The following is a 10,136-nucleotide window of genomic DNA, read 5'->3' as shown; positions in this document are numbered from 1 at the left end:
TTAATCATTGGTTTAAATAAATAAATGAAATTATATCACCTTATAATTTATATTAATTTTATTTTAATTTTAATTTTAATGTTATTAATTTTATGTAATTAAAATGGAAAATATAAATTTTGAAATTTGAAAGGGATGATCAATAATTAAGAAGTGACATGACATTATTTATGTGATCTAATAGAATAACACATGATAAATGTAGAATAAACATATTTTTGTATTAGAGTAAGAATATTAGAATAAGGATAAAAAAAATTATTGAATTATTTTTTTTCCTATTGTAAATTTAAACAAACAATTTAAATAAATAAACAAAAAAAATAATGAAACTTTAATTTTGAAATTTTGAAATTTTGAAATTAAAAAATAAAATGATTAATGATATTATTTGATATGCATGATTATATTTAAATATTATATACAATTTAATAAAATCAAAAAAATCAAAAAATATTATATAAAAAAACTAATTCAAAATAACTATAAAATGATATGTAATAAAATAAATATGAATAGAACACATGACAAAGAAGGATTTTATTTATAAGAACAAAAATTAAATAAAAATCATCTACTCAATAATTATATCGTTGTCGAGGAAATACTAAACTACAAAAACATTAGTATTTCGAACATGAAACGGGGTCTTTGAATTGTTGCAAAATACGGTGGAATGTGATAATGATGTTGGTCGTATTTTCGCTTTACATAGATAACGACTTCCTTTAGTCGTCTAATTTCGTTGCGCTTACTGTAGATGAGTAGACCTGGTCTGATCGACCCAACAGTACCTATCTATAAAACCCAACCCTAAACTCCACTAGTCATCCACAACCGCAATTAACACACATCCAGATGACCGGCAGCAGTTCATCTGTTCCCCGGCAACCGGCCGCTTCTGAAAGACAACGCCGTGATCGGATGAAACACCTCTACTCTACTCTTGCCTCTTTCCTTCATCAACCTTACGTACCTCTCTCTCTCTCTCTCTCTCTCTCTCTCTCTCTCTATGTTTCTTTATTTTTCTAACATCATACATGATACAGGAGAGGATGCCATTGCCAGAGTTCTTGGATCGTGCAACAAATGCACTGACACAGCGGAAGGAAAGAGTGGAAAGATTGAAGGCTAGGAAAGAAGAGCTTGAAAACGAGCTTAGATGTGCTTCAAATAACGGACAGAGTTTGCAGCTTGTTCGAGTGACTGAAATTGATTCGAAACTTGAGGTGAACTTGATCATCTCGGCGAATAACAAGAAAGCCAAGGCTTTTCGCGTATTGAGTGTTATAGAGCAAGGTGGTGCTGAAATTACGAACTCTAGTTTCTGCACTGTTGGTCAACTCATCTTTTGCACCATCCATGCTCAGGTAATTAACAGTGGTTCTATGAATTTCGAAAAGTCTTTATGTTCATTATACTATTAAAAAAAAAAACTTTCAGTTCAATCATTCCTTCGGTGCAGCTGTTTAGAATGATTGTTACACATACAAGTAAATATTTATAGTTTTTTTTTTTTTTTTTTAAAGAACAAAACCGCAGTACTTTTATTAAAATAAATAACAACTGTTATTGTACAGTATGACATAAAACTGGAACACGTCATAAACAAAATCTATTGGAACTGGAACATGCATTTCATCGTTAAAAGTCTTCCATCCAACACTTCATGTGTTCCTTTTAGCAAAGGTATTCAAAGGGATGGAAAGGCGCATCTCAACAATTTCATTGTTGTGTTGTAAAATAAAAACAAAAATAATAAAAACTTCATGCTTTCCTTTTAATCTATGCCTTGTTGCTGATTAGGCTACTCCAAACTGCATGCATATATGTGAATTTATCACCACTTTAACTCTAAAACTAAGCCGATGTATACAAATGCGTACATAATTAGCATAAGCAATAACATGTATCCAGCTTCATAGATAATGACTGCATTTTGTAAAATGTATGTATGCAGGCTTTTCAAGCTCGGGTAGGGTTCGATGTTGCATTGATAGAGTCCCGGTTGTTGGAACTGGTTTACTTATCATAAGGAATTGGGATACGATTGTCTGCTGAGTTATTTGATGCCACACAGTTATAGTAAGATTGCAGGATGATTAAAATATACGCATCAAAGCGGAAAAGATACAAGGTTGTAAATTAAAAGATTTTGTACGTAAGATATGTATCTTAGATTGTATTTGCACAAATATCGTGCGTTGGCTAATGAATAAAACTTGTGTATAAGTTCACAAGAAATTAATTTCAAGCATACAGAAAACACTAATATACACAACACATCAATAAAAAACAATGAATATTATATTTTATAACAAGAATGTAATAGAAATTTTACTAAGCGCCAGTCTTCATATTTATTCCGTAGGAAAGAAACATAAACTGAGAATAGCTTTTACAATATTTGAGTATGCAAGTTTCTTCAAAAGAATCAAAACTATTTTCCGGATACTTAATTCCGTAGAACAGGATGGATAACTTTTATAGAAAAATAGTAATTCTTGTCTTCGAATATTAAAAATTATGATTTTTGAACATTAGAATACACATAAAAAAAACTTAAGCTTTAGTGATGACAAAAAACATCACAATTGATGCCTCGTGTCGTAGCTAATACCTTTAGTGACCACATCTTGTCGCTAAAGGGTCGTTACTATTACCTCGTAGCTAATACTTGTTTATTGTCGCAAATGGCATCGTCTCTATTGATATTCCAGCCACCAGTCGGAGTTTTTCCGGCACTCTTCCCAAAATCAGGACTCGTCGCAATTGGTCAATGTCGTCCCTAAAGGTGTCGCTGCTAATGTTTTTTTTTTTTTTTTTTGAAAATATAATTTATTTATGATATTATTTTATATGTATTAAAAAATGTAGATTTGATAAAAATACAGAAATAAATACATACCACATTACACAGAAAATCAATTATACCACATTACATAAACTATCTAATAAATCTAACATAAACATTAAATATATCATCCATAAACTATGTAATAAATCGAATATAACATCATCCATAACATAAAATAAGAAATACTATGTGTCTTTGTCTTCCCAATCGATGTTTTCCTCATTGTTGACTTGGTTCTTAAACAAGCAGATAATATCTCCAATTGTCATTACAAATGTCAGGTTTTGAAGAAAAGCATTTACATCAGCATTCTACAATTAAGTCTGACGCACATTAAGTAATTAATAATTTAACAAACTATGAAACTATCAAACCAACAAATGAATTAAGTCATCAACAGTTTAACAAACTATTAAACCACCAAATCAATTAAGCCTTTAACAATTTAACAAACGACCAAACTACCAAACTACTAAAAATTACTATAAATGCATCAAGTTCTTAACAATATAGAAAAACTACCAAATTCTTTAAGATTTAACAAGTATATATGTTGATTGTGGTGTTGACTGTCATTGGGATGGAGCGTTTGTACCCACTGTAGAAGGAGGTTTAGGCTCAATGCCTCTCACATGCCATCTTCGAGCACGTAACACTTTTTCAAATATTACGATCCAATCAATGAAGTATGGATCATCACCGGAGTCTACTATGTGTTGTATCTATAAAGCAACATCAGCAACTAACGCATTTTGTATTTTACAAAGATTGTCAACATACGTTAAAACTAATAACAAAAAAAAAAAAAAAAAAAAAAACAAAAAAACAAAAAAACAAAACAAAAAACAAACAAAAAAACAAGAACCTAGTTCATTTGTTAGTAATAATAACTTACGTATTAGTCTTCAACCAAATGATAAATAAATTCCCCATTTTTATCCACATGCCCACGATGAAATGCTCTATGTTTATCCCAATTTTGTTCATGGTACAAAATATAATATACTTGAATAAACGTTAAAAAATATATTATAATTGAATAAACATTATTGTAACTTACTTTCATAAAACAAGCACTAACGTAGCTACACGTCCCTCCACGGTTCTTAAGTACTTGTTTCTTCCGACATTCTTTGTTTTTAGCATATCGTTTTTTATTCTTTTCTGTTAAGAAGTGGTTAGTAGCATTACTCCAATGTTGCTGATCCATACCCTTAGGGGCTTGAGCCCTCGTTGCCTCCACATCGCCTACAAAACCAGTAAAATGAGCTTTTGCAATATGTTTGTGGCCTCTATACCGTGCACATATCCGATTTTTCAGTGACGCCCAAATAACTTAAGCCATGGGATCATTTGAAATTGCTCCAAAATATAACCATGTCTACAAAATAATAGAGAAATTAATATAAATCAAAATTAAACATATTAAATATAACTTTATAAGTAATTTATCGAAAGATAGTGGAACATGCCAACCCTTTCGGCTTCAGAAACTTCTTTCCATGTGTCCTTATCGAAAGCGATGTCATGCCACATATAGCTTCCAACCTCCCGAATGAAACATTTGTATACTTCCCCAATCGGCATGTGAGTATTTATGTAAAATATTATCTTCAAAGGTCGTTTGCCATTAGCTGCAAATAACTTGTACATTTTTTTCTTTACTGATATCCCTCTTCATTTTAGAGCCACCGCTACATAAAAAATATTTGTCAAAATAATTTTTTATATACATACAATATGAAAATACAATGAAGTAGAATAAATCTTAATTATCATCGATATGGTGGTCACCAAAATCTCCATGGAACGGATGTGGTGGCTCGTCACCAACATACCCTCCATTGCCCATCATAGTAGCCATGAGATAGATCAATACAATAAAAAAATGACATCCTGTAAAATTATAACACAAGAAATAACCTCATTAACGATGTCTCCTATAGCGACAACAATAACCTTTAGCGGTGATGTTTTCTGATGTCGCCGCAAAAGGTTACCGTCGTCACTATAGACGACGTCACTAACGTGCTGATTTTTTGTTGTGGTAATTCTTCTAAACCAAGAATCACTATTTGTAACTCTAAAATAAATATTTAAAGATACTTACCACTTAGAAATATGTATCTAAAATCTAACACTTGCTCCTACCTGTCAATTCAGTAGCTGCTCAACCAATATAGGGGTTTTAAGCGAACTAAAATTTTGGGGCCCTTTGGCCTATACTATAATCCTCAATTGTATTCACATAAATGTGCACTCTTTAAGTTTTCTTCATGGACAATTTTGTTTGATGTAAATGGGTTTTCATTTTATAATAACCTAAATCAACAAGAATTTGATAAAAAAATTCTATATGATTCTTATAACACCTATTATACCAAAATTACATAACAATCTTGTTACTAAAACCTATCATTCACTATCAAGAATTTATGGTATTAAGGATAATATAGGTTAATCACATAGTTGTATTATAATCGAAAAAGTAATTGAGAGTGATATGACTAACGAATCAAATCATCCTAACATTGTGCTTTGTAGAACATTGATCAGTATGCTTAAGGATTTCTGGTTATTCTTGGTGAATAGCTTGAAATCCTTAATTAATTCATAAACTATTTCCTAAATCGTACCATCTAAAGTTTTTATGCATCAAATTCCCATATAGTTTCAGCACTCCATCACTATGGACGCCATAAATAATAGAAAAACAATGAAAAGACTTGTATTGAGTCATAAGATCCATAAATAAATTGTTATAAGATGTGATTTTAGTCATAACCATTTCAATAAATGATAATACATGTAGAAGACTTCTAATATAGAATCAAGAATCAAGATACACGAATAATAGAATAGATTAAGGAAAGGAAAATTGTCTAACAGTAATAGAATACTATGAAAGTGAAACATATAATGATGAGGATTTGAATCGAGAATCAAGTTAGATGTCAAAAGAATAGAATATGAATGTGTATTGCTTCGGAGTCGTTCACTTTGAAAACGGAAATGGATGGGAAGAATGTATTGCAAAAATAAAACAGTAGAAGAATAGAACGTCATTTTTGTTTCATGAATGCAGCAATCGTTGATTTGTTCTTCCACTTGATTTACTGTCACACCCCCGAACCAGACGGCGGAAACGTCCGGGGCTGTTGTGACTCAATTGAATACCATCACCATGAATATACATGAAACATAACATCATTCATCACCAAGCATTGGAATGATACAACTGGTACCGTTTACATCCGTTACATTGTCTCAAAATATTACATGCCCAAAAATAAATTGTTCATTGTTACTTAAACAACCGCAAAACATCATAGAGTACAATCCTTTCGTCACTTTATCTGTTACCTGAGAATACAAGTATTTTGGAAAAACGTCAACATATTAAATGTTTGTGAGTTCATAAGAAATGTTTAAAATCCAATGTTTGTATTGTTTTGAAAACCACCAGAAAATCCGATATTTTCTGAAAATAGTATAGTGTAAAAATATGTGAAGATCTGTGAGTATGCTTGTTTGTTTTCTATACATGTAAGCGTACGAGTTGTGAAATTCGACATGTAGTTCATAAGTGTACTAGTTGAAAACCCTAGGAAAACCCGACATTTTCCTATCACTTTGCTTGAATTAGTTTATGTGTTGTTGCTCCGTTACGTTTGAGGTATTCGTGGAGTTCCGGAGGCATTGAGTATACAGTGGGTGGTGAATTGTTGTAACGTACGTTAATGAAAACGTCCAGTTGACAACCGTACTAGCGATCCCTTAGGCGTCACTCGCACTTATTCACACAACTCAATCCTCCCGGACTTGTGTAGTCCCACGACCGAGGAGAAAAGGTGAAGGTACGAAACCCTCGGTATTTCCCTACGTCGTTCAAGACCATTGCAATTGCGAAGGGCCCGAAGCCCATCCCGCAATCGTGAGTTCCCGACTTTACTAGCAGCACCGAAGGACCCTTGGGGACCAACAGCACGTTTGCTATTGAAAGTCCTTTTACATGTGGTTAAGTCGTATTAGACCCAACTACATGTAAGCAAGTATCCTTTGGGCCTAAAGATCATGTCATTGGGCTAGCTAGAGTCAACAAGCATGATTTGCAACTTTTGGGCCTAAGGAGTGTACGTCGATGTATTGAGTAATTTCCGCGAGAGTATAGAGTTCCGAGAGTTCCATATGTGTATTGCGCGTAGTAGTGTTAGTAGTTTTGGATTTTTTTTTATTGATTCGAGACCGAATCAATTCGTTTAATAACGATTTTTGGTATTGTTGTGTATTGTGTTGGTAGTCGCGGTGTCAATATTTGATCAAGTTGCGTGTATTGAATTAGCCTTGAAAGTTTTCTGTTTTCAGCCCCTCATTGTTTGTAAAATTTACCTTTTCAACCCTCTAATTAAATAACTTTCCGGTTTGGTCCTTAAATCATTTTTCTTGACATTTTAACACCAAAATTTATTGAAATTAATATTTTTCAGCATATTTTTCATTGAAAACAGCTTAAGTCCCTAAAATTGCAGTTTTCTTGGTTATAACCCCTCTTTTTCGCAATTTTTACAATTTTGGCCCCAATTGGAAAAATTTTGCAACTTTGGTCCTTTTTAAATTTAAAAAGCATTTTAAACCTTTGAAAAGTACTTGTAACACTAATAGTCCACTGTTTTACAGAAAAATACAGTTTTGGCCCTCCAAAACAGAAAATTTCGCATAATGGGCCCTATTGGGCCGAAATTGTCATATTTAGCCCATTAAGCTTGAAATCTATATTTTTAATCCTCTAAAAGAGTATATTTTCAGAAAATACATTATGGAAACTGTTTTGACTCATCTCACCCATCAGATTTCGAAATATTTCATTTTAGGCCCTTCAACTTTGTATTTTTAACATTTTATGTCAAAAAAATGAGTTTTTAGCCCAAAGTATGTATTGTTAAGCCACCTAGCTATTTTTCTTGGTATACTTTGTATGTAATAGTATATCTTATGCTAGTATCATTTAACATAAAATATATCTCAGTTTTTAGTGATTCATGACTAGATGTAACATCATATTCATACAAAACACACATATAAGCATAGAAATCATACAAAGCATACACATAATGATAGATCTACACCTTTGCTTGTATTCTCCCCCACAAAAACGTATAAAAACCGAAAATAAGCGGGTATGAAGCTCACCTTTGGATGTTGATTCGGTTTTTGAAGAAAGGATGGAAGAAAACTTGGTGATTTTTGACCCTAGCACCCTTTGATGAAGATTTCGAGTTTATGGAGTTCTAATACACAAGTTTATGATTTCATGAGAGTTAAGAAGAGATTTTTGAAGATAAGAAAGAGTCCAAAGCATGGATCCAAGCATAACCTTACCTTAGATGATGATTTTAGTGGAGAATTTTCCTCTTGAAAGCCTCCTAATTTTCGAGATTTTTGTGTGGAGAGGAAAGAGGATTTCTTGAGTAATCTAGAGAGAGTTTGTGAGGTGTGTGTGTGTGCTACTCACGGCCGAACAAGAAGATGGAAAGAGAGAGATAGAGTTGCATGGAGAAATGAGATGGCATGGAGGTTTGGAGGGTAATGCATGTATAACCTCCATATAATAAAGAGGTGGCATGCATTAGTCAACCCTTCCTCTTCTCTTCTTGGATTTGGGCCTTGGGCCGAGAACTTGGATGGAAATGGAAAGATTTGGGCTTTAAAGCCCTAAAGCCCATATAGAAGTTAAGTTGGATGAGTTTTGATCTAAAAGAAATATAATATGATCTTCACACTTGGTTGGGCTAGTTTAAGTTAATCATGGATCAAAGCTTTTAATTCATTTCATTCTAGGCCCAATATGGCCCAAAATATTGAAATAAATAGAAGTGGGTCCAATTAGAGCCCATTTAAGGGTTCTAAGCCCAAAATAGTCAAATTGGAAGCTTATTGGTCCATTGGGCCCAATAAGGAAATCGTAGTTCAAAATGGACTTAAACAAGGATTTCTAGGGTTTTCCAATTCTTTGTTGACTATTTGAACGTTTATATGAAGTGTTTGATTGAAGTTTTGTTGTTATTGAATAAGCATCCTACATGCTTTCACATTGTTGGTTCACATTTGTTATCATTGTTCAATGTTTACAAGGCATCAAAATTCCTAGTTATGACATCATCCCCCCGTTAGAGGGAATTTCGTCCATAAATTCTTTTTAAAGTTAGATTTGAGATTGCGAGAATAGGTGAGGGTACTTCTACTTCATCTGGTCTTTGCGTTCCCATGTGAATTCTGGCCCACACTTCACGTTCCACCGTACCTTCACAATCGGAATGCAACTTTGCTTAGTACGCTTCACCTCCTTGTCTATGATCTCGAATGGTTCTTCGATGAACAGGAGATTCTCGTTGATTTCTATTTCATCAAGGGGAATGATGAGAATTTCATCGGATACACACTTCTTTAGATTGGAAACATGGAACACGGGGTGTACACTACTGAGCTCAGCGGGTAGCTGTAGTCTATACGCCATTGGGCCCATTCGGGAAAGAATCTCGAAAGGACCAATGTATCATGGATTCAATTTTCCCCGCTTTCCAAAACGAATAACTCCTTTCTAGGGAGAAACTTTTAACAGCACCTAATCCCCGACCTGAAACTCCAAAGGCTTTCGTCGTTTATCAGTATAGCTCTTCTGTCGGTCGCGTGATGCTTGTAGTCGGGCTCTGGTTTGAACTATCTTTTCTGTGGTTTCATGTATGATCTCCGGTCCCATTAACGTCTTTTCTGATGCTAGTTCCCTCGCTAGCTGGGTGTCGCCTACCTCATCCAAACACAACGGTGATCCACACTTACGTCCGTACAGTGCCTTGAAAGGAGCAAATTTGATGCTCGAATGGTAATTGTTGTTGTATAAGAATTCAACTAAGGGTAAGTGGGTATCCCACGACTTCCCAAAGTCTATCACACATGTGCGAAGCATGTCTTCATGCATCTGAATTGTTCGTTCGCTTTGACCATCCGTTTGTGGGTGATAAGTAGTGTTCTTTCTGAAGTGATTGCCAAAAACGTGAAGTGAATCTACTATCTCTATCTGAGATGATAGACACTGGCACTCCGTGAAGTCTCACGATTTCTTGAATGTATATTCTTGTCAATCTCTCCATCTTGTAGGATTCTTTTATTGGCAGGAAATGAACAAATTTCATCAGTCTGTCAACTATTACCCATATAGTGTCCAATCCATCTGATGAATTGGGTAGCTTGGTCACAAAATTTATAGTAATCCTTTCCCATT

At 33.8% G+C, this 10,136-nt stretch overlaps 1 protein-coding gene across 1 annotated transcript; it reads left to right on the top strand.

Moving 5' to 3' along the window:
• Nucleotides 1-848: 848 nt before the first annotated feature.
• LOC145013230 (transcription factor bHLH168-like) lies at nt 849-2,131 on the top strand. Its single transcript, XM_078972039.1, has 3 exons — nt 849-972; nt 1,050-1,370; nt 1,961-2,131. Exons 1-3 carry the CDS (start codon nt 859-861, stop codon nt 2,033-2,035), a joined length of 510 nt encoding a protein of 169 aa, XP_078828165.1. The 5' UTR covers nt 849-858; the 3' UTR covers nt 2,036-2,131.
• The last annotated feature ends 8,005 nt before the right edge of the window (nt 2,132-10,136 follow it).

The sequence above is a fragment of the Lactuca saligna genome, chromosome 8 (assembly GCF_052625555.1).
Source record: "Lactuca saligna cultivar CGN05327 chromosome 8, ASM5262555v1, whole genome shotgun sequence".
Classification (NCBI taxonomy): domain Eukaryota; kingdom Viridiplantae; phylum Streptophyta; class Magnoliopsida; order Asterales; family Asteraceae; genus Lactuca; species Lactuca saligna.
The sequence above is the reverse complement of the archived record's forward strand: the minus strand, read 5'-3'. Positions and strand labels throughout refer to the sequence as shown.

Coding starts and splice junctions, on each gene's coding strand:
- LOC145013230 (XM_078972039.1), top strand. CDS start 859: ATGACCGGCAGCAGTTCATCTGTTCCCCGGCAACCGGCCGCTTCTGAA. Junction 973..1,049: donor CTTTCCTTCATCAACCTTAC/GTACCTCTCTCT, acceptor TACATGATACAG/GAGAGGATGCCATTGCCAGA. Junction 1,371..1,960: donor TTTGCACCATCCATGCTCAG/GTAATTAACAGT, acceptor GTATGTATGCAG/GCTTTTCAAGCTCGGGTAGG.